Here is a 25,526-nt window from a genome sequence, read left to right on the forward strand (position 1 = left end):
GTTGACAAGTTTACTTTAATCCAGCATACAGACAGCATTCACTTAGTTCAGGGGAAAAAGCCAGCACTCTGAACTTCAGAACAAAATACAAACAAATAATAAACATCAACAGACAGACCCAATACAGATTCATAGTTACCAACATCTAGGTTCAGCCTGGGAGCTCAGAACAAGGGCTGGTCTAGAGTCACACACCACCACTGCTGTAAGGAGGAGCTCCCAAGAACAGACAGCCAACCCCTGGTTTTTATATCTTTTTCAGCGTCAGGGGTGAGTCATACATGTGACTCACCCACATGACCTAGAATCATCACAAAGAGGCGGACTTAAACCCACATGGTCTAAAAGCCTCTGGTCTCCCAGACTGTAAACTAGGCCCTCCCTGGAGTTAGCCCCACCTTGGCCCCCACCTTAGTTGCCAATCCACACCCACTAAGGTTTTACACCTAATAGGGATTTGGGCCTGGGGCTTGTCACCTAGTAAGACTCAATCAAAGACACTGAATTAATCAAAGCAAACAAAAGCCAAACTCTTCAAGGGTACTTGTTGAACTAAGTGCTAAGGAGCCCATTTTGGCTACCAACACAACAGGTTAAGTGACTTGCCCAGGGTCACACAACTAGCAATTTATCCCTGAGGCCACATTTGAGCTCAGGTCTTCCTGAATCCAGGTCCAGTGCTCTATCTACTCCCCCATCTAACTCCCTCTATTTGTTATTTCTTATAATACAGATGGGATAGGTAGGTGATGAAATAAATAGAACAGTGGGCTGGGAATCAGGAAGACTCATCTTCCTGAATTCAAATCCAGTCTCAGACACTTAATTGCTGTGTGACCCTGGGCAAGTGACTTAACCTTGTCTTCCTCAGTTTTCCTTATCTGTAAAATGAACTGGAGAAAGACATGGCAAACTACTCCAGTATTTCTGCCAAGAAACCCTCCAATGGGGTCACAAAGAGTGGGACATAACTGAAATGACTGAACAGTAACAATGCAGATTGTATTCCATTATACATCTATGCCACATGTTTCCTCCCCAGCCATTTCCCCGATCAATAGGATCTACTATGGGCTTGTTTTGTTTTGTTTTTTAAATTATGAATTTGGCAAACATCAGCCAACCATGAACTACATCCACTTTCTTTCCTGGTTATGTTATTGTTGTTTGATTACCACAAAAAGTAGTGCAAGCAAGTGGTAAGAATTCTTTAAATACACAGAGGAGGTCCACGCATGACTGTGTTATAGTTGAGAAAATGCTATAACCAAATTCTTGTTGGCCTCAATAACTAGATCTTTATGGCTGAAATCTAAATTAAGCCTATGTTCAACCAAATTCTATTCTCTAATGGATTGTGGTACAGAATAAGTCTAGGATATTTGGTAACCTAAGCAAAGGAGAAAGTTCCAACATCCAAATGGCTTACAGCTTCCATTTTTTTGGTATGTGTATTCTTTTAAATTTTATTGATAGTTTTTGTTTTTATATCACATTTCTTTTCTAAAATATCCTTCTCCCTCTACCTCCTGAGAGCCATCTCTTATAACAACAAATAAAAAGAAAGGGAGGAAGCAGTTCAGGAAAACTAGTTAGCACATCAGCCAAATCCAACAATATGTGCTATGTTAAACCTCCATAGAATCTCACCCTTGCAAAGAAAGGAGAAATATACATTCTCATATCTCTTATTTGGAGCTAAACTTGGTCATTATAGTGTTTAGTTTTAATTTTTGTTGTTGTTTAGGTGTAAACATTGTTGTGAATATTGATTTCTTTATTTCACTTTGCATCAAACCATATAAATCTTTCTATGCTTTTCTGCATTTCTCATCATATCTGTCATTTCTTATTAGCATTGTAATATTCCATCACACTCATGTGCCATAATTCGTTAATCCATTTCCCAAATGATGGTTATCTTCTTTGTTTTCAATTTTCTGCTGCCATAAAAAAGTATTTCTGTGAATATTTTGGTTTACAAAGGATTTTTCTCTATCTGTGATCTCTCTTGGGTATATGTCTAGCAGTAGGATTATCTATATAACAAAAGGAATGGCCATTTTACTCATTTTCTTAAGATAATTCCACATTGCTTTCCACAATGGTTGAACCAATTGACAGATCCACCAACAGTGTATTAGTGTGCATGTATTACGACAATATTTTCATTACTGACTATTCCCATCTTTTGTCATCTTTGCCCATTGGACAGGTGGGAGGTACAACTTTAGGATGATTCCCATATCTTTCATCACTGATGATTTGGAGCCATCTGTCATATAGTTCTTAACAGTTTGCAACCCTTCTGAAAACAGTTCATAGGGAGCTAGATACGTAGGGTGGTACACATGGAGCCAGGAAGATCTCAGTTCAAATCTGTATCTTGGATCTCTTGTGATCTTCTCCTTCATCGTCATAGGTTTGAAATTTCCCTGAGCTGGCATGGTCCACTTTCATTAAGTGCTTCATAGTTTACAAAACACCTGTCTCACAGCAGCCCCTGTGAAATCGTCCAGTTATTTTCATATTGGTTTTACAGGTAATAAAAGTGAGACAGGAATGAAGTGGTTTACTCCAAGTTACTGGGCTAGTAAATGACTCAACCTCGGCTCAGACTTGGCCTTTTTGATTCGTTAAATCTAACTCTTTTTCCCTTATTTCGTTGTCTTTATAACCCATCCATAGGAATAATAGCTAAGGAGAGAACAGAGGTCTTCCTAGCAGGACAAGAGGTGGGGGGAGCCAGAACTTCCCAATTCTTAGTGGATTGTCCTTAGGTAACTTGGGTTAATTACATCATTCATAATTGAATTGGGAACATTAGGTTGGAGATAGGCCATAATATCTTAATGATGTTGCTATAAAATAACATTAATTGGGGAAACACTGAGTAGAATATATTCCAGGGGTGCGCTAGAGCCAACTCATCCAGGCTTGGGAGAGTCTGTTAAATTTTCAGTTAAAGTGCTTATAACTCAGAAATTGGCAAACTGCTACAAGTCAGGGCTTGATTTATTGTTTTGTTGACCGTCAAGTCTTAATAAAGGAATGGAAAAATGTTAATGCAGATTGAACTCAAACATTTCTTTGTATGTATCCTTTTTTTTTTCTTGGAGAGCTGGTTATTAAACATTTACCAGAACACCACTAGGGCAGAGCTGAAGAATTTGGTTTTGTTTTTATTTTTATTCATAGGAATATAGTAAACAGAATATTTCCTGCCCTCTTCAGAAGTTTGGAAGAAGGTGTTCATTTCCCTTTTAGGTCCTTGAGAATTAAAATAGCAAGCTGCTTTTTAATTGTAGCCTATCTTTAGAGTGAGTGTATAATGTAGCTGCCAACAAACTAAAAATGACCTTCTGACAGTAGAAAAGACAAAATGAAATCTTCCTTGTTATCCTTGCAAGAAAAAACATTGTGCAGTTGGAGTGTCAACTGTGTTTGAGTGTCATTTTCTCTAGCTGCAGTAAAATGTGTAGCCCCCACTGTAGGCTTTATAGAATCAGTCTGATAGGCCCCCATATGAAAAGAAGATGTTTGTTTGATGAAGAAAGACCTTGGACAACTCATTTTCCTTTTCTAGGTCTCAAGTTTTCTCATCAGTAAAAAGCATTAGAGATTAGAGTAAAAGATCTTTGAGGGTTCTACCAGTCCTAACCTTGTTTGGGTTGAATGGGGAGAACCAAGACTTCTGTGGAGTTCAAATTTCCTTTATGTAGCAAGGGGTAGGGAGGTGGGTATATTTCTACCAGGCTTCTTTCCTACATCTCCAGGATAATCTTGGTGCCATCTTTGTAGGCAGAATGGATCTTAAATACTATAGTAGAGTAAAAATGTCCGTGAAAACCAGAACAACCCAATTGGGGGTGTGATGGTATATATTTAACAATGTGTGTGTGTAAGTGGTGGGGGGAAGAAGGTAATGCAAAATTTAATCTATATTACTAACATTATCTCCATCCCTTTATTAAGACTAGACAATAAAAAAACCAACAAATCAGTCAAGCCCTGATGTGTAGCATTTGCTAATTTCCCAGGTGAAAAATTTATAATCCTCTCAGGACCCCTGAAAGGGTCTTCTCTGTTTTCCTTCCCCACTCGTTTTTCCTTTACTAGAAGGAAGTGCCAAGAAATCAAGCTGATATCAAGAATTTATATTTTAAAATCAAATTCTGGGGATAACCTGGGTGATTTGCAGATGCTACTTTATCTCCTATTTCTGTAAATTCATCCATAGGAGTAGTTACTATGGATGTGCATCATATTTCTACTGTAAAATGCCGACTCCATAAGGGCAGGGATTGTGGGTGGTTTTGTTTTGTTTAACGTTTTTGTCTGACTCTCTAGGGCCTAGGAGGCAGTTTGGTGAAGTGAATAAGAAACCATCTCTGAATGAGGAATATTTGGGTGCACGTTCTGTGTCTGCTTGAATACTTGACTGTGTGATCTTGGTCAAGTCATTTCTCAGTGTACCAGGGAATTCTCTAAAATTAAAATTTGAAGAGCAGTCCCTATACTGTTTATTGTTATGGGAACTTATACTAATGACATCATAGTCCTCTAACTCTGCCAAAAAAAAAAAAGCTTCTAGCACAGCGTCATGCACATTGGGGTTGGGGTGGAGTATAGATCTTTGGTTTCTTTTTAAAAAAATATTTTGTTGGAATATTTTGTTTACATTGCCTAAATTTCCCCTTCCTTTGTCCTTCCTTTTTTTCCCTCCTCCCAGAGAGTCATTCTATGTACAAGTTTTTTTAAATAAAGAGCAATTAAAAAGAGGAAGAGGAAAAATGTGCAAAAACAATTAATACATTCAAAATATATGAAAATATATACAATATTCCACATCCATGGGCCTCCCACCTCTGCAAAAGAATGGAAGATAGCATCTTATATCTTTTCTTTGGGCCCATGCTTGTTCTATAATTAAAACATTTTTTTTGATGGTGGTTCTTTTCATTTTACATTTTTGTAGTATAACAGAATATATTGTTTTCTTGGTTCTATTTACTTCTGTTTGCATCGGTTCATATAAATCTTTGCTTTTTATCATATTTATTTTCATGGTGCAGTAACATTCCATTATATCCATATATCACAACCTGTTTAGTCATACTCCAGTCGATGGGCATCTGTCTCTGCCCTGCACCCCCAGTTCTAACCTTTGATTTCATTGTTCCTTCATTCATACGAATCCACTATTCTTTTGCAACATATATAGAACTGACTAGGGCATTGAGAGGTTTAATGTCTTACCTAGGATCACACTAGAGCAGTGGATTGAGTGCCAAGCCTAGAATCAAGAAGACTCATCTTCCTGAGTTCAAATCCGGTCTCAGACACTTACTTACTAGTTGTGTGACCTTGAACAAGTCACTTAACCCTGCTTACTTCAGTTCCTTCATCTGTAAAATGAGCAGGAGAAGGAAACGGCAAACCATTCCAGTATCTTTTCCAAGAAAACCCCAAAGGGTCACAGAGAGTCAGACACAACTGAAATGGCTGCACAACAGCAAAAAAATCACACAGCCAGTTTAGGCTTACCTAGCCAGTGGTGGGAACTGAGCCTCGACTTTTCTGATGCCAGCTCTCTAGCATCATGCCATAAGCTTTGCCTTGCACAGATCAAGAGCTTAATTAAGTGACTGGCAAATTGAATCGAGAACAGTGGCCCCACGTTGTCCCAAGAGCCTCTCTCCTCCACAGTTGATTCAGTGATGTTCGCTCAGCTCCCTGAGACATGAGAACTAACAAATAAATCTCAGGAAGGGTTTTAAGGGCGAGTATCAAAACAAAAGGGAAGCATGGCTCTTAGCTGCTCATTCATCAGCTATTTTTGGAGAAGCCCTTGGCTGAGTGCCCTCCACCTGAGCATGTGGGGGCGGGGGGTGGGCATGTCATAAATGCAGCTGCCCCTGGTTGATTCTTATCATGGAGCAAATGGCCATTGCCAGAAGCCCTATTCCCTCAGGGTTTGGTCTCTGGATGTGTTCTGCGTGGCTTCCCCTTGGTCTTCCAACATTGCGTCTAAACTCAAACTTGCCTTTCCTGCCAGGATCTTGGCAACCTTGTTGGTTTCTCATTTTGAAGCTCTGGGGCTGCTGGGTTGAGTGTTGCATTTGGGATATGGAAGACACCAGTTCTAATCCTGTCTTAGACACTTAGTAGCTGTAGGATGCTGGGCAAGTTGCTTGACCTCTCTCCGCCTCAGTTTTCTCATTTATAAAACGGGAATAATAACTGCACCTACCTTGCAGAATCATTAGGAAGATCAGATGAGATGACATTTTGTCCGGTGTTTTGGCATTTTTTTATATAATGTTTTTTTTCCCAAATACATGTAAAGACAATTTTTAACATTCATTTTTTTTTAAAAATTGAGTTGTTTTGGAGACTTTTAAAGCATTTATATAAATAGTAGCTATTTGACCTTGGACTGTTACTGGTAGCTAGTTTGATCCTTAATATTTAAGCCCCTCATGGCTCCATATGCACACAATATAAAGTACAAATATAAAGTACATGCAATATAAAATACAAATAAAGTGCTAATGGGAGTAGAGAAGAGAGATAAATTGACTGGAGAGGCAGAGCCAGGGAAAGTTTTGTGGAGAAGGTAGCAAATGAGTCAATATTAAATATTAGAACTGGTGAGGACCTTAGAGATAACCTAGAGATAATCATTTAGCCCAGACAGGATGGTACAGTGGAAAGAACACAGAATTTATAGTCACAGGATCTGAGTTTGAATCTTGGATCTGCCATTGACTTTTTATGTGATCTTAGGCAAGACACAACCTCTCCGGGCCTTAGTTCCTTCATCTGTCAAATGAGGGGGCTGGAATTACTGTCAGTCGTTTCAATCATGTCCAATTCTTCATGAGCCCATTTGGCGTTCTCTTGGCAAAGATACTGGAGTGGTTGGTCATTTCCTTCTCCAGTTCATTTTACAGATGAAGAAACTGAGCTAAAAAGGGTTATATGATTGCCCAGGGTCATACAGCTAATAAGTGTCTGAAGCTGGATTTGAACTCCGAAAGATTAGTTTGCCTTTGTCTAGGCCCAGCACTCTACCCACTGTGCCATCTAGCGACTGGACTAAAATACCTTTAAGTTCCTTTGCCTTCTGGGATCTAAAATCCTATCAAACTTTCCTCTCTGTCCCCATTTTAAAGAGAAAGAAACAGAGGCTCAGGGATAAAATAACTTGCTAAAAGTCACAGAAGGTGATGATGATGATGATCAACAGAATCTTCTCATTCCCAACCCAATTTTGTCTATACTCAGGGCCACTCTTAAAGGGTTAATCAGAAAATCCATTCCACCAGAAAATTCTCCTGTTCCTCCCAGATTCTGATGAACCAAAATTTTACTGTTTATGAAGAAACAAGAGCATGTGTTGTTCCAAATACTTCTTGCTTATTAAAAAAAATACATCGCAGTAGTCTCCCACCTCCAAATTAATTAAACGGAAGCTTGTGTGTATGTTTTTAAGTCACAACACTTGAATTAAGGAACTAAAGTAATTTAAAATAAAGGCCTACATGAAAATTAAAGCCATTTGTTTACAGAGGTATTCATGCCCATTTGCCTGTGGCAACTACTGTTAAAAAAAGGGGGAAAAAAGAAAAGTTTCCCTAATAAATTGAGGAGGTGATAGGTGACTTTATCCCTAAATAGAGTAGGTGGCCATCTCTGTGGTATGACTTCAGGGACTCCAGCAAGTTGCCAATCATATCTTAGGAAAATAGTTGGGTGTACTAGAATAAAACATTGGTCTTGGGAGTCAGAAGAGGTGAATTGAGTTCCAGCTGTAACAGTTACTAGCTCTGATTCTGTTCAGTCATTTAAACTTCCTTGTACCTCAATTTTATCATCTCTTAAGTGGGGATGATAATACTCTTACTATTTTAAGGTAAGTGTGTTATAAAATTTTAGGTATTTTACATGTGTCAAAAATAGTATTATTAGACTTTGCTACTTCGAATGGATTTGTGAATTTATCCATATAGGTACACCCTCCAAAAGTACAGTTCATGGCCCATCCATTCCTTTTTCCTATGGCAAGATCCTTGTCAATGTCCTGTAATCACAGGGCTCCCTCCATTCAGTGCACTGGGATCCTTCCTATAGATTTCCACATTGTGTGGACACTAATGGGGTATGTGGGCTATTTCTCACTATTTCTTGTTCTTGCTGCATGGTCAGACCATCTCCTTTTCAGCTCATACATCTCTCTGATATAACATCCTTTATACATATTGCTTTTCCTGCGTGACTCTTTTACCATCTGTTTATATCCATCTTTTCCCAGGGACTTTCAGTGATTTTTATAAATTAGATGATAGCTACAGCGCCTGCAGTGGTTTTAGGTTTTTATGTTTATGTTTAATCAGTTTTTTAAAGGCCAAAATGAAATCTAGGTTCATTGTAGGTTCTTTTTGTTTTCTGAAGAGTTCAACAAGAAGGCTTGACTTCCTGTAGCAGAACTTCTGGTCCCTTGAAGTCTTGTATTTTTTTTTTCCTAACTGTTCTTTGCACCTAAGCCTTGATTCACAACTAAACTATGAGCCTCTTGCATTCTAGGACTGCATCGTCTTGTACTCCTTTAGTATTTTTTCACCTGACAAATATTTGTTGAGATCCGTAAACCTTGGATGAGGAGTCAGGAGATCTGTATTCAAAATCCACATAGGCCCCGGGGAGATGGGAAGCCTCGGCTATCATCATTTCAAAGCATAGAAATTTGTGTGAAGTTCAGGATGTGTGTGTCAAGATACCTTAGACATATCTTTTGCGCTATGAAGACTGCAGGACTCACATGCCAGATCTGTTTGCATCAGAGATCCCTCAAGTGCATGTTGGGGACATGACTCCATGACCAAGTGCTGGAAATAATTCCCCAACATCTTGAATAACAAATGAAAAAGTGTGTCAGGAGGAGAAGAAAACAAAAACTTTTTGACAGTGGTCTAATTGAGTGGAAAACATGTTTCCTCTATCAGGTTTGAGGATTCTCCCGGGGGAGATTTATGTAAGAAGGGCGTCTCTTTGGAATTAAGACCATGTGGGAAGGAATTCTTTTTATTTGAGGCTGTAGATTTGTATCTGATTTTGGTTTCCTGTGCTTGGGTACATTGCTGGGACAGAAGGATTCAAACCCGCCTTGTTGATCCAAGCATTAGGTCCAGTGAGAAAGCCTAAAGAATAACATGTCTGTATAATAAATATTTGTGGAAAAAAAGTTCCTGGTGCTCTCGAGCAAGACAAAGGCTCGCATTAGACTTCAGCAGCACATTCTCAGGAAGCAGCAACGGGGTCCAAGACCCCTTCTCATTCAATCTTTCAGTTTCATGACTTTGGTTCCTTGTATAATAAAATATTCTTTGACCGCTTACTTGGGATTTTCTGCTTCATATAAAAGCCTAATGGCTTTTTCCCCCCCAGACCTATGATTTTATGGATATAAAGAGCTTCCAGCATGGAAATGTACTCCACTAATACAGACTGGCAACTCACTTCTAATTTATAGTTAGAGAGAGTTGCCTGGATTGCTAGAGGCAATGGTGACCAGGAGAGGATGACTAGGAAGTAAAGCATGACAAGAGCTAGGAAGAGGAGAGCTTGAAAACATTGAGGAGGGAAAGGATAAGTGTTAGAGAAGCTGAAAGACAGGGGAACCACAGTACAGTTGGAGGGCAGGAAGAATCTCCATCCATAAAACTGCACGGAAGGATGAGAGGCATTGCAGCAAGTGGAAAGAACCACAGGACCCGGGGTTCAAATCCCAGAGCTGCCTATTAGGACAGCAATGGGCAAGTCCACTGTCTTCTCTGGGCCTCAGTTTCTTCATCGGTAAAAGAAGAGGTGTGTACTAGACGACGTCTGAGGTTTCTTCTAGCACTATATGCGGACAAAGGAAGAGACAGGAATATGGTCAGATGAAATTCGATGTGAGGACAGCTCACCTGAGATGGTCCCAGGCTTCTTGATGAAGACCACAGCATTAATAATGATAATTAATAATAGACAACGTTTATATAGAGCTCTCCATGTGTCGGGCGCCATACTAAGAGCTTTACGGTTATCTCATTGGACCTTCCCAACAAGCCTGGGGGGCCGTGCTATTTTATTATTTCCACTCAACCGTTGAGGGAACTGAGACAGCAGAGGTTAAGTCACTTGTCCAGACTCATAGAGCTGGTAAGTGTCTGAGGCAGGATTTGAACTCGGGCCTTCCTGACTCTGGGCTTGGCATTGTATCCCCTGCATCACTTTCATTTAGCAAATGTGCTCTCGAAGGCACAAGACATTAAGATATTAAGACATAGGAATTCGGGACTCGGGTAGAGCAGAGTTTCTGAGTTGAACCAGTGATTTCGTCAGCATGGGGAGGTCCCAGTGAGAAACTTCTTTGGCCAAGGGCCCTCTAGGTCCTCAAGTGCGGCCCTTTGAATGCGTCCAAACTTCTTAGAACAAATTCCCTTAATAAAAGCATTTGTTCTGTAAAACTGGGAGGCAGTCCAAAGGCTGCACTCGAGGCCACAGCTTCTCTATCCCTGGAGGCAGATCTGCATCTGCTCTGGGACTGGAGTCTTATGGAGTTGCATAGAGACATTGAGAGTTCTGGTGACTTGCCCAAAGACACACAGGTAGTGCAGGTCAGAGGTGAGGCTGGGTCATTAAGTCAATTTCTATAACTTTTCAATTATTTCTGCTGTTTTTTGCACCCAGCGACAACTTATTGAATTCTTTGTGGATTATTGTCCTTATGATCTAGGGCACCGATCATTCATTTGTTTATTTTGTCTGGACCTGTGGATTTTTCGGGGTCAGCTAGGTGGTGCAGTGAATAGAGCACTAGCCCTGGGGTCAGGAGCACCTGAGTTCAAATCCAGCCTTCAGACACTTTACTAGCTGTGTGACCCTGGGTAAGTCACTTAACCCTGTTTGCCTCAGTTTCCTCATCTGTCAAATGAGCTGGAGAAGGAAATGGCAAACTGCTCTAGCATCTTTGCCGAGAACGGGGTCACAGAAAATTGGACGTGACTGAAATGAGTCAACAACAACAAATGGTTTCTTCAGTGTAAGGCACTCACAGAGGGGACAGTCCCTCTACTTACCAATGGAGATGAGCAACTCACCTGTGGATTATTGTCTGAGAGGGCTATTTGGGGGTGGAAGAGGTCAAGTGACTTGAAATATGTATCAGTTGGCACAGTGGATAGTGCACCGGACCGAGAGTCAGGAAGCTCTGAGTTCAAATTCTGCCTTAGACACGTAATAGCTGTGTGACCCTGGGAAAGTCGCTTGGCCTCTGTTTGCCTCAGTTTCCTCTTCTGCAAAATGGGGATAATAATAACATCTGACTCTCAGGGTTATTATGGGATCAAATGAGATAATTAGCACAATGCCTGTAATATAGTAAAGTGCTGCTAAATAAACATTAGCTATTCTTACTAGCAGAGGCAGGACTTGAAGCCAGGTTTTCATGATGACGACAGTGGCAGTATATAATGATAGCTAGCATTCGTTCGGTCCTTTTTCAGTCGTGTCTGACTCTTTGTGACCCCATTTAGGGTTCTCTTAGCAGAGATACTGGAGCAGTTTGCCATTTCCTTCTCCAGCTCATTTGACAGATGAGGAAACTGAGGCAAACAGGGTGAAGTGACTTGCCCAGTGTCACCCAGCTAGGAAGTGTCCAAGGCCAGATTTGGACTCAGGTCTCCCAGACTTCAGGCCTGGCACCCTATCCACTGCACCATCTAACTGCTCTGTCATATTGATCCGGAAGGACAAAAGAAATAGCTCCTTCCTTCCAACTCCTATCCCCATTAAGGGACATTTTGGGGGACCCCTCACTCTGTCTTTTAGAAGTGAGAAACCTTGGTTCTCAGGATAGGAATGGGATGAAGGGAAAACTATTGGAAATAATAGTATAAAACTTATAATGTCTCAGGTCTCTATAAAAACCTAACAGAAGCTTTTCTGGCCAGAATGTTTTTCACATTTATAGTTTAGTTCCTAAGTAGCTATTTTTTTTTCATCCACTGTGTTTTGGCAGAACCAATAACTTCATCGGGCTGGGGATATGCCTTATCTTTTTTTCTAATGGCTCCCATCAGACTCGACCTTGCCAGATTTGAAGCTAGTCAGGCAGTAGGATTTCTGTTCCTTTCTCCAGAAGGACTATTATACTCTCATTTTTAAGCATTAGCTATTTTGCTTAAAGTCTCCCTGGTTCTTTTTATTGTCTTGTTGCTTCCCTGCAATTCCTCATAATTATAACTCCTTGGACCACACTGAACAGTTTTCCTCCTTCACTAGCCATTGCCACAAAACCAAGTGATGCATGTTTTGCTTCTCCCCACTTCCCAGTAGTAATAATTACACCCTGTGCTTTGGTTAGACTTTACTCTTTACAGACATGATCTAATTTGATATTCACAGTGACCCTCCAACAGAGTCAGGGCACTTCTTATTGTCCTCCTCATTTAACAGAGGAGGAAATAAATGCTCCTAGAAGCTGGGCAACCTAGACAACATTTGTATCTGACACATCCATCTCCATTAGCTGTGTAGTCCCTGGGATTCCGTTCCCATCTCCTCCATTTTTTCCACCATAATGAAATCCTCCTTCTAAGTGCACTCAACCAGCCCACTCGGGGTAGCCCAACCAGCTATATGAAAGGATCAAATTGTTGTATTTTCCAACCGACTTCACCCTCAAAATACGAGTGAGGAGCACTCTGGTTTCTGTGTGAGCGTCCAGGGTCAGTGCTCAAGAGGATTGTGGACTCTTGATAGCTGCCTATTACATACTTCTCCATTTCAGCCACCTACCGGCACCCTATCACTTTAATCTTTCCTCCAGGATTCAACATTCTCGGTTCATCCCCTCTGCCCACTATGTTCCTAAAGAACCAAGAGCTCCTTCTTAACCTTCAGTTTCAGTTCAATTCATCAAGCATTTGTGATTGGCTTTCAAAGCCCAGTGTTTGCTACTTCCACGTTTAGCACACATTAATTTAGTAGGTTGGATATTTCCAAACAAGGTCCTGAGGGGCATGGGTGCTGAGGATAAGTGTATTTAATGGAGGGAAGGGAGAAGAGGAAAAGGGGGTGCTAAAATGGAGATACAAGTATCTCTATAATTTTTACTTCTGCTTCTTACTCAAGAGATTTGTTTGGATTTTTTTGAGGGGGTAATTTTTCTGATGTCTAATTTTGTCTGTGTAGGGAACTTCTGACTTGAGAAGTCTCTTTACCCGCGTGGATAGGCAGCCCATCATAACTCAAGGTCTTAGACACCAAGTCCTCGTGTAACTTGCCCATAAGGTTGGTCAAGTGCTTTACATATTATCTCATTTGACCCTCACAACAACCCTGCGAGGTTGGTACTATCATTATCTCTCCATCTTTACAGATGAGGATACCGAGGCTAAGAGACATTTAAGTGACTTGCCCAGAGTCACACAGTCAATTAGTGTCTGAGATAGGACCTGAACTCGGGTCTTCCTGACTCTTAAGGCCAGGCCTAGATCTACTACACCAGGTTGCCTCTCATGCTAGGAATGCCAGAGCCACGATACTGGAGGAGATGAGGGTGAAATAGAATGGAAGACTGAAAGGTTTTGGAAATAAGACAGGGAAGGGAGCGCTGGACTGGAGGGTCAGAAGTCCTAGGTTCCAATTCTGACTACCAGTACTTTAGACCTTACACACATTAATTTGCCTCTCAGTGATCATCAGTTTCCTCATTTGTAAAATGCAAGTCTCGGACTAGACAAAAAAACCTAAGGATCCTTTTCAACTCCAAATTTTCAATAATTTCATTTTTTTATACTAGGTTCTTCCCTCTGCTAAAAAGAAACCCACTAACAAAATAAATTTAAAACAGGAAAAATGGTTCAAACTTCACTGAAATTAAATTGTCCCTAATGCTGGGTAAGAGTTTTTATCAGACTATCTTAAATCATTCAATCTCTCCACCAACTAGCATTTAATAAACACCTACTAATGCCGGGCACATAATAGATTAAAAGATAGAGACTCTGCCTGCTGGAAAATCCTCTTGGAGAAAGCAACATGTATCCACATTAGGAAACAGCATAAATGCAAAATAAATAAAAAGTACTTAGGAGTGTGAGGAGGCACAGGAGGCCTATACAGAAAGTCTTCATGGAGAAGCTGGTGTTTAAAATGGGTTTAAATGACTGAGGCAGCTAGGTGGGATTGGTGGATAGAGAAGTGGGCCTGAAGGCAGGAAGACCTGAGTTCAAATCTAGCCTCACATACTTGCTAGCTTTGTGACCTTTAGGACAAGTCACTCAACTGCAGTCTGCCTCAGTTTCTTCACCTGTAAAATGAGGACAATAATACCATATACGTCCCAGGATTGTTAGGAAGATCAAATAGGATAATATTTGTAAAGGACTTAACACAGTGCCTGGCACACATTAGGGGAAAGGAACAAGCATTTATTAAGTACCTTCCGTGTGCCAGGCCCTGTGTTAGCATAGCACTTCTTGCCTCCCTCAAATCTGGCCATGGCTTCTTGAAGTGATCTTAGGAAAAACACATGATGAACTCACTTTTCAGTTAGCAGCTACTCCAAGGGCCAAGGGGTTATTAAAATTGACAGTGGTCTGGCTTGAGCAAGCTCCGGAGTAAGGAACTGTCAGTAATTACAGCTCTGTAGGTGACATGTGATGCCCAATCATTTTATCCTCACACACATAATAGAGCCCATGCACCTTAGCTACTCAGGGGCAGGTCTGTTTCCAACACTTAAACCAGGTGAGAAAGGAAGAAGTGATGGGGTTGCTTGGTTTGGATTAGGACTGAGTTATAATGCCTGTAATTTCACAGCCATTACCTCTGTCCAACCCTGGAGCAGCTCCAAGTTTTCCATAGTAACTCTTAAGTCTAGGTGAGTATTTAATTATCAGGAGAGAAATGACCATATAATTTGAGTACACTCCCTCCAACTGTGCATCCCATCCAGTTCTCATCCTGGGCAACCCTTGACTATTTTGTCTTACAAATAAATCCCTGATCTCTCCCTTTCCCTCTCCTCCTTTTGCCTTCTCTCTCTCTGTCTCTCTCTCTCTCTCTCCCTCTCTCGCCCCTCTCGCTCTCTCTCCCTCTCTCTCCCTTCCTCCCTCTGTCTCTCTCCCTCTCTCCCCTTCTCTCTCTCTCTCTCTCTCTCTCTCTCTCTCTCCCCCATTCCCTCTCTCTCTCCCCCATTCCCTCTCTCTCTCCCCCCTTCCCTCTCTCTCCCCTTCCCTCTCTCTCGCCTTCCCTCTCTCTCCCCTTCCCTCTCTCTCTCTATGTCTCTGTCTGTCTGTGTCCCTATCCCGGTCTCTGTCTCTTCCCCCCCCACCCCCGTTTCTCTCTTTGTGTGTATATACATCTGATTTGCAAGCCTTAAAGAGCTTACATAAGTACTAGCTTGGTGTGACGGAATGAGTCTATCTCTGGGACAGCTAGGTGCCAGAACTGGAATCAGGAAGAACTGGTTTCAAATCTGGCCTCAGACACTTGCTAGCTGTGTGACCCTGGGCAAGTCACTTAATCCTGTTTGCCTCAGTTCCTCATCTGTAAAACGAGCTGAAGAAGGAAATGGCCAACCACAAAGAATCAGACATGACTGAAAATGACCAAACAACGTCTATCCATATGAAATCAAGACAGAGCAAGATCGAGGGAGGGAGAGGAGGAGGGGAATGCCTAGCTGCCCAGTGGGCAGGGTGCCTTCTTCCTCCATATATTTAATGTCAGGTGGATACCAGTACAATCCATGCACTGCCCCTCCTTCAGCATGGTTTGCCCAGCTCCTTTTCTAGTCATATATCTCTTTAATGTTTCCTTTTGTGCTTCTTCTTGGGCACAACAATATCCTACTTTAACACTATAGAAAATAGGTTGATCTTTTTTATCTTTCTAAAAGTTTTTCTTTTGAAAAAAAAAAAAGGATTTTTTTATTTACTCAACCAGATCAGACAACTTTTGCATTAGTAAATACACCCACATTTGTTTAGCCTTTGAGTAAAGACAGGGATTATTCTGCTGGCTTTCCATGAGCTTTTTAAACCTAATGCTACTGATTACAATGAAAATCTCTCTTGACCATTACAAGAACCCTCAATGTAAGAACTACCCTAGTTTTGACAAGATGTTACCAACAGAAGCCACTTGGCAAGAGTAGTGTCTTCATAACTCAATGTCTTATAGTCAAGTCTCACTGAAGAAAACCTCTGATATTACTACTACTATTAATGGTTAGCTTTTATGTAGAACTTTAAGGCTTGCAAAGCACTTTAAATATTACCTCATTTTATCCCCACAATAACCCTGAGAAGTAGGTGCTATAATTATCCTCATTTTATAGATCAGGAAGCTTAAGTAACTTGGCCAGGGTCTCATAGCTAGTAAATGTCTGAGGCTGAATTTGAACTCAGAACTTCCTGACTCAAGACTCATCATTCTATCTACTCTGCTACTTAGCTACCCTAAATATTAACATACTGATTTTGCATTACAAAGTTGTTGGGGTGTAATGGCAAGCAAAGTGGGACTTTTTGCTGTTTTCTGTTTTGGAGTGCTTCTCAGCACTAGGGCAATCAAGTGCCTTTCACTGAGTCTTTGATTGAATCAAGAGTCTTTGTTGACTTGCTTAAGTCACAAGAAAGCCTAAGGCACATGAGTTTGAGTCACAGGGCTATGACACCCTCTGTGGGCTGACCTTGAAGAAGTGTGTGTATATATTCTGAGGTTAGCATTTTGCTTTGGAGGCTCACTCATTGGAAGAGCGTTCGTGTGATTTGGCCAGAAAAGACTCTGGGTAGCTGTTAAGGAGGCTCCTCCCCACCCCCCTTGCTTTGAAAACTTAGATGTTGGTGCTTCTCTCTCTGGTAACTATGTATGTATTGCTATAGATAGACACTTAGAAGCCCTGTCTGCTGATTTGTGTTATTTGCTCTGTTTATATAATTTCTGCTTGTAATTTCTGTTTGTGTTTTCTCTGAAGTTCCGGGTGCTGACTTTTTCCCCTGAACTAAGTGAATTATATATGTATTTTTAATTAAAGTAAGATTGTTAACCCCTTAAAATTGCTTTCCTTTAGAAAAGCAAATCAAAGAGCCTGTGCTACCAGCCCTCCTGTGTGCTGGTGTTATTGGCCTTACACCTCCATAGCAGCTGTAAGCAGCATTGTTGTTACATGGGGGCCAGTGTGGATTTTTTATTAAAATGGATCAATCAAATGCCACTTCTTTGACAAAGTCTTCTTCAAGTTGGAAATTATCTTGTTTCTCCTATGTCATATAAAATTTTTACCTTGGCATTTGTCATAGTCACTTCTGTCACTACACAAGTTGTACGCCCCTAAAGAATCTATATATGTTTTTAAAGGTCACATATCAAAAATTCTAATGCAACTTCAGTTTTAATCAAGATGACCTGGGTTCAAATTCTGCCTCTGATAACTATATGACCCTGGACAAGTCACTTAACCTCTGTCAGCCTCAGTTTTCTGATCTGTGAAACAAAGGGGCTGTACTCAACGACCTCTACTGTCCCTTATAGCTCTAGTTCTGTGATCTTTAAACTTCTAAATGCTGTGTGGGGTGGGGGTGGAGGGGGTGGTGTTTAATATGTAATTTAGACAACAAGCCTATTGGATAAGTAAGCTAAATGGGGAGGAGGAGAAGCCAAAAACATATCTTGGGTGCGTGTTCCAGAGTGTGATGTAATGATCTGGAGAAGTGAGCAGCGTCGAATATGTGCTGGATGCCGTAGGAAGCGATGAAGGTCATCTTGTAAAGGTCTTAGCCTTTAGATCTCTTCATTTCTTTCCAGTGTCATGCAGTCAGACTGGCCTAGGCCCTGGGCCCAGAAAGTTCTTGAGTCAAGTGGTTTTGAAATACAGTTTCCCTTCTTGCCAATGTGGACTGAACAGCCAAAATGCTTTCACTGGCATTGTGATATCAGAAGGGGGAACCACGCAGGTGTGAAGGCCATTTTTTTACTTTTCTTGGTTGGTGGCACAGTGACTGTGGTGCTCAACCTCAAGTCAGGAAGACCTGTGTTCAAATCATGCCCCAGACACTTACTAGATGTAACTAGGCATTTACCCTCCTTTAGATTCAGTTTTCTCCTCTGTAAAATGGAAATAATCATAGCATCTGTCTCCCAGGGTTGTGAGGACCAGATGAGGTAGCAGATATAAAACCATTGGCTTATATCCATACTAGTTGGTATTGGTGGTACGTATCATGGTGATGTGCCCAAATAATTCATTATCATTAGCTAAACTTCTTACCATCAAAAGGTTGAATTTTTTTGAGGGTGGAAGGCAGGGCAATTGGGGTTAAGTGACTTGCCCAAGGTCACACAGCTAGTAAACTGTCTGAGGCTGGATTTGAACTCAGGTCCTCCTGACTCCCGGGCCGGTGCTCTACTTACTGCACCAAGGGTTGATTTTTTTCTCCCACCCCTGGGAATTTAGTTTTCCTGAAATGCTTTAGTCTTACCATTCTGAAAATTGAGGTGCGATGCAAAAGATAATGCTACCGTAGACAATGCCGTCTATTGCAAAGGTATTATTCCTGTATCCAAGGGGCTTACTCAGGAATATTTCTTATTTAGGGGGAGAGCCAAATGGTTTTCTTCAGTTGTTCCTGTTTGTTTACTGTTCCTGACATGCCCTGATTGTTCTAGCTTTTGCTCAGTGGCCCAAGTTTTCCTGTTTCAATGCCTATATTTCCATCTAACTTTTCTGCCTATCTAAAACATCAATAGTGTCTTTTAGGGTCCAGTTTACGGTCTTTCTCCCTATCGAAACATAAATAGTATTCTTGAAGGTCTAGTTTAAGGTCTATCTGGCAACCTTGCTGTTCTCCCATATAGGACATTCCATCTCCTGCCTCCATAGTTAGTCCAGATTGTCCCCTCATGCCTGGAGTATTCTCTATCCTCACCTCAGCTTCTTGGACACCTCACAATTTTCAGTTCAACTGCCATCTCCTTTGGGAGACATGGCCATTCTTAGTTCTCTCTCTGCCCTGAAATTCCTCTGTGTGTGTGTGTGTATTTGTATTTTTCTTTCGCATATATTTTTGTGTACTTATTTCCTTATGTACATATTATTCCCTGCTACCCCTCAATAGATTATTAGTTCTCTGAGGACTAGAAAGGTTTTGTTTTTGTCTTTGTATTCCCAGCATCTAAAGGACTGCTTGCACCTCTTAATTGCTGTTTGTTAGATTGAAATGAATTGAAATGCTTTGGGTTTCTTTTCTCCTAGGCTGGATCAGATGGCGAAAGCATTGGGAACTGCCCATTCTCTCAGCGTCTCTTCATGATCCTGTGGTTGAAAGGGGTTGTGTTCAATGTCACCACTGTGGACCTGAAAAGGTAACAGAAATATGCATCAACACCTAGAACGGCTTAGGAGAGTCACACATCTCTAGAGTGGGGATGCCCTTAGCCCGGGATATCTCAAGGAGCACTGTAGGTGGAGCGTTTGAATTTCCAGGGCTATGAGAACCATGCTATTTTCTCATGTCTTTGGAATTCCCTACAGGTTTTTAGCTTTTAGAGAAAAGTGTTGGTCCCCCTTATTTCTCTGTGATGTGACTGCTGTCATTTAAAAAATACATTTTGATTATTGGTTATAAGGCATTCAGGTACTTTCTAATAGAAGACCAGATTTAAGTAAAGTCAAGCTGTTTAAATAGATCACTTCTTTCTCTCTTTTCTAACTACCCTTCTTCACTTGGGGATGGAAGTGAGGTCATAAATCAAGGCTCAGTCCTTAGCTCTCTGGTTTTTTCTCTACACTCCCTTTCTCAGTGAGCTCATCAATTCTTCTAGGGTTCTTAAATCTCTTTTTGCTTTCAGTCTAAATATCTCTGCTTTCATTCATTCATATACATGCATGTATATATACAGATATGTATGTGCATGTATAGGTATATATGTGTATGTATAGGTATGTATATACAAGTAGGTATAGATATATCTATATTCATGTGTATAGGCATCCATATATGTGTATATATAGGTGTGTATAGGTATGTATGTATATAAAGAGATCTATACATGTGTCTGTATGTATAGGTGTGCATATATGATATATATGTCTGCATGTATGTATTATATTTGCATGCTATATATGTGCACATGCATTTATATACACATATATTTATAATATAATGTTGAATATATCTTTTGTTTTTATAATACCTTGATTTCCAAATTTCTGCTCCCCCTAGCCAGCAGGTCATCCCTTTAAAAAATGCAGCAAAGCTAGTGATATCAGCTGAGCCAGAGATACATAGATATTGCTATATAGATATAAATATTTCACACCTGTGGTCTCCCACCATTCCAGTGAAGGGAGAGAGGAGAATTTTCTCATCTTTGCTTTGGAAACAAGTCCGGTCCTTGTCTTGACTCCCCTCCTGATCTCTAACTACAGATTTCCATCTGTTCAGTCAAATTTTCACTTGGATATTCCACAATCACATAAAGCTCAATTTTGTTTAAACCTAACTGCCCTTCAATCTGTACCTTCTGACTCTGCTTCAAAAACAGGAGCCTAGAGCTGATTTTGGCTTGGGCTCATAATTCAGATATGCCATATTTAGGCAGAATAACTATGAAACTGTCATCATCGCTTATTCTGTACTCTTGCTCTGTGTGGGTGTGTATTAAAAACCAGAACTCAAGTCCCATCCTTTTCACACACACACACACACACACACACACACACACGCACACACGCACGCACCCCACCCTTCCACAGTTACCAAAGCTTAGGCTGGCACATGGTCAACAATTGTTGACTTGATTTGACTCACCATGTAGACTTCTGTTGACCACCACATTTGCATCTATTATTCCCTACTTTCACACCAAGCTGAGGGCTCCCCCCACCCCCAGGCTCTTGCACACATCTAAGACAAGGAGCCACAAACGCTATCTCCCCCGCTGCCTCTGCTTTCATGCTGCCCTGTTGATAGCTGTCAGCTTGGTTTCTAGCCATCCCAGGCCCCATACACCAGGCCCCTGCCTCTTCCTTCATGCCCCTAAGATCCCTTACCCCATGAAATTGAAGTTATACATCTTCACAATTGCTTTAACGATGGGGAGAGGTAAAGGATGACAACTTCCTGCATAAGGCAAAGACACCCATGGGAGCTGGATTTTTTCTTTCTTTGTATCCCAGATCTTACTTAGAACAGGGTCTGGCACATAGTAAGGTTCTTAATAAATTCTTGTTGACTGACTCACCTGTATTTTTGTCTTCTTTCAGTCTTGCAGCATCTCAATCTCTTGATGGAAGTCTTTTTTTTTTTTTTTGCTTCTCCTTTGAAGCTCATAGGTATAGTGAATGACCAAGTCATGTCCATGCTTCCTTCAGAATATCTCTCACTGTGAACATTATGATCCAAGACCTTAACTCCTCCAGCCTAGGTTAGTTTCTCCATTGGAAGCAGGAGACCAATGTGTTTTCAGTCTCATCTTCCAGTTTGTCCTGTATATTGCCACAAGAGTGATTCTCATAAAACGCCACTTCATCATTGCATTGTTGTGCTCGGAAACCTTCAACGGCTCCCCGTTGCCAAGCTCTGTATACTGACGTTCAAGGCCTTCCACATTCTGGATCTGACCAAGCTAATCAATCCCAAGCTCATCTCCTAGTATTCTTCCCCATAAACCCTCTAATCCAGCGGTTCACCTAGACGACTCATGGCTCTTGTTCATTCCCATCACACACTATTTCACTCACCTGGAATGCCCTCCCCCCTCCTTTTGGCTTATCCAAAGCCTGCATGTAACTCAAGGCTCAGAATAATCTTGATGATAGTAACAAATAGCTAGCACTCGAATAACACTTTAAGGTTTGCAAAGCACTTTATACCTTTATATTTTCACAGCAACTCGAGGAAGTAGGTGCTGTTGGTTATTCAGTCATTTTCCAGTTCTGTTCCACTCTTTGTGATCCCATTTGGGGTTTTCTTGGCAGAGATAGTAGAGTGGTTTGCCACTTCTCTAGCATCAGGGCAGCTAGGTGGTGAAGTGAACAGAGCACTGGGCCTGGACTTGGGAAGACTCATCTTCATGAGTTCAAATCTGGCCTCAGAAACTTGCTAGCTGTGTGACCCTGGGCAAGTCACTTAACCCTGTTTGCCTCAGTTTCCTCACCTGAAAAATGAAGTGGAGAAGGAAGTGGCAAACTTTGCCAAGTATCTTTGCCAAGAAAACCCCAAAGGGGACATGAAGAGTTGGATGTGACTGAAACAACTGAAAAACAACAGCGTTATGGGAAATACAGAAGAAACTTGGAGTCTAGCTATATATAATAATATAATTGATATGTATGAAGCAATTGGTAAATGATATATAACAACAGTGCATAAGTGAGAGTTGAATTTCATAGTGAGAAGCAGTGATCAAGTGCTGATTTTGGAACCCAAAAGACTTGGATAAAAATCCCATCTCTGACACTTCACAGCTGTTTGAGCAAGTAACTTCTCCATACCTCAAGCAGCTCTCTAACAGAAGGGTGGGATCTCTGAGCTTTTTTTCCTCAATATTTTGATAACTTTAAAAATATTTTGATATTCTATTTAATTTTAATTAAACTTGTTTAATTTTAATTTACAATATTTTAAATTTAATTATAATTCATTTAAATTTTTATTTAAATAAAATTGTATTTATTTAATAAAATATTTATTTATCTTTATTTAAATTTGTAATTTAATTTAATTTCCTTTGTAATCTTATGCATTTTATTTTGTACTTTTAAAAATATTCTCCTGAGAAGGGTCTGTGGGCTTCTCTAGACTGCCAAAGGGATCCATGACACATACACAAAAAAAAGTTAAGAACATGTCTATCTCTGCTAAGAAAACCCCAAAAGGGGTCATAAAGAGTTGGACACAATTGAAAACAACACAACAATAACTGCTCTATAGTCACCCTATAAAATCCCAATCTCTTGGCCTTCAAGGCAGAAAGTACTAATTATTGGAAAATAAGATCGGTGTTTCATCTTGGTTGCTGGGAACCCAAGAATCGCTGACTTAAATTGTTAGCTCTCAGAAAAAGAAGGTGAAACTAAACAGGCCTTTTTGTTTGTCTGAAGTGAGAAACACATACAGAGTAAACAAAGAAACTAAGTTAATGAGATTTTTAAAATGCTTTCGGAAGGTGTGCCACAAAGCACAGCTGGTAAGTGTGTGTATGTTTTAGGAATGGCATGGGAACAGCAATGTAATTGAAATTCTTCCTTGCCTCCTCTCCTGTTCCTAACCCTGCCCCCCAGCAACCCCCCTGAAAATTGATTTCTGTAGGATTTTAATTGACTTCAGGTTGATGTCAGTTCCAGCACTCCCTTCTCGTTTTTACAACCCTTGCACTACCACCTTCCCCATGGCCAAGGCCCCTAGAAAGGGCTCTTTTTCAATGTATATTTGGAGAGGGACTCTGACCTCACCATCCTTCATGTCGAATTTCCACTCCTTTCTGACCCAACTCTTTGCCTTAGGGCAGGGATTCTCAGTCTTTTTTTACGTCATGGATCCTTTGGCAGTCTGGTGAAGCCCATGAGCCCCTTCTCAGAATAACATTTTTAAATGCAGAAGATGAAATATATTGGACTATTGAAAAAAAAAAAAACAAAACCTAATTCTATTGTAGAACAGTTCTCAAAATATTTTTTAAAACAAGTTCCTGGACCCCACATTAAGAAGTCATTCCTCCTTTGTTTAATGCCTTTTCTTCCTTTCGTTTTCATCTTGCACCCTGCCCAGGTCGCTGGTGCTCATTTATTGCCAGTGAACTCTCCCACCCCTCACAGGTCTTTTTTTTTCTTCTCTACTGACCGTGGCTTTCATAACTAGTCATGATACATGAGTACTTAATACTATCATATTGATACTCGCTATGAATGAAAAGTTTTTTGTTGCCATTTGGTTGTTTGAGTCATGTCTGACTCTTTGTGACCCTATTTGGGGTTTTCTTGGCGAGGATACTGGAATGGTTTGCCATTTCCTTCTCCAGTTCATTTTATAGATGAGGAAACTGAGGCAAACAGGATTAAGTGACTTACCCAGGGTAACACAGCTAAGTGTCTGAGGCCGGATTTGAACTCAGATCTTCCTAATTTCAGGCCTGCCCCTCCATCCACTGTACCACCTTGATTCCATGAATAAAAAGTGTTTTGCATTTACATCCACAGAAGAATTTCTTTCTTGCTTTCTTCTCTTTAATTGATGTGAGATGAATGAATAAAGCATTTATTAAGTGCTTACTATATACAAAGCACCATGCTGAGCACCGGGAGTTACAAATAAAAAAGTAAGGCAGTTCCTGCTTTTTAGAACTTCTTTCTAGTGGGGGAGATGAAACATAAGGAAAGTTTCAGCTGGTCTGAAAAACCCTATGGTGCTTATGGACCGGTTTTGCAACAGCAAAACTGATGTTAATGCTTTTTCTTTGTGATAAAGGCTCATCTGTACCCATAAGTATAATACTAACTAGTATTTATACAGGGCTTTAAGGTTTGCAAAGGTTTACAAATATTATCTTCACAACAAGAGGGAGATGCTATTTTACAGCTGAGGATACGGAGACAGATAAAAGCTAAGTGATTGCCCAGGGTCACACAGCTAGTAAGTGTCTGAGGCCCATCCACTGCACCACCTTGCTACAAATCCTTCACTTCTGGTAAAATGGCATTGGACTTAAAAATAAGAGATTCCCAGTTCTGGCTCTCTATCACTGACTAATTGAGTGATCTTGGGAAAGGCATTGTGTCTAAAGTTCCTCATTTGTACAATGAAGAAATAGCCGCTAGGTGGCACAGTGGATAGAGTTCTGGGCCTAAAGTCAGGAAGACCCAAGTTCAAATCTAGCCTTTGACGTTTATTAGCTGCATGACCCTGGGCAAGTTGCTTAACCCTGTTTGCTCAATTTCCTCATGCGTAAAATGAGCTGGAGAAGAAAATGGCAAACCACTCCAGTGTCTTTGCCAAGAAAACCCCAAAAGGGGTCACAAGAAGTCAGACAGGACTGAAATGACTCAACACCAACAAAAAAAACATGAAGGAGTTGGTTAAGATGATCTCTAAGGTACCTTCTGACTCTAAATCCTATGGTCCCACTGCACCCTGGGCCGTTGTTAGTCTTCTGGACCTTTATCTTGCCACTGGACTCTGATAACTCTGGAAGAGAGAATGAGGCTGATGACTTTCTACAGCTCTGCCCCATTCATATCCAGTTCATTCACAAGTCAAGACATCACCCTCCTGACGTCACTGGTCCTCTTTAAGAATGAAGAATGAAGAACAACAAATCCTATGGTCTTGTGTGTTACAAAAATGAAATTACTGTGTAACATCACGCACTCCTACATTATGATTATTTATTATTGTCTTGAAGTTGTGGTAATCTTTAAATATTTAGCTTCTCCAACCTCTCAAACAACTTTTAACAATCCCAAAGTG

The 25,526-nt window shown here is 40.7% G+C and overlaps 1 protein-coding gene across 1 annotated transcript in view; it reads left to right on the plus strand.

Moving 5' to 3' along the window:
- CLIC5 (chloride intracellular channel 5) overlaps positions 1 to 25,526 on the plus strand; it is a 133,101-nt gene that overhangs the window by 44,243 nt on the left and 63,332 nt on the right. Inside the window, exon 2 of the mRNA XM_036767504.1 lies at positions 19,313 to 19,422. Coding sequence (XP_036623399.1) covers positions 19,313 to 19,422 — 110 coding nt within the window. The remainder of the gene's footprint in view (positions 1 to 19,312; positions 19,423 to 25,526) is intronic.

The sequence above is a fragment of the Trichosurus vulpecula genome, chromosome 7 (assembly GCF_011100635.1).
Source record: "Trichosurus vulpecula isolate mTriVul1 chromosome 7, mTriVul1.pri, whole genome shotgun sequence".
NCBI lineage: Eukaryota > Metazoa > Chordata > Mammalia > Diprotodontia > Phalangeridae > Trichosurus > Trichosurus vulpecula.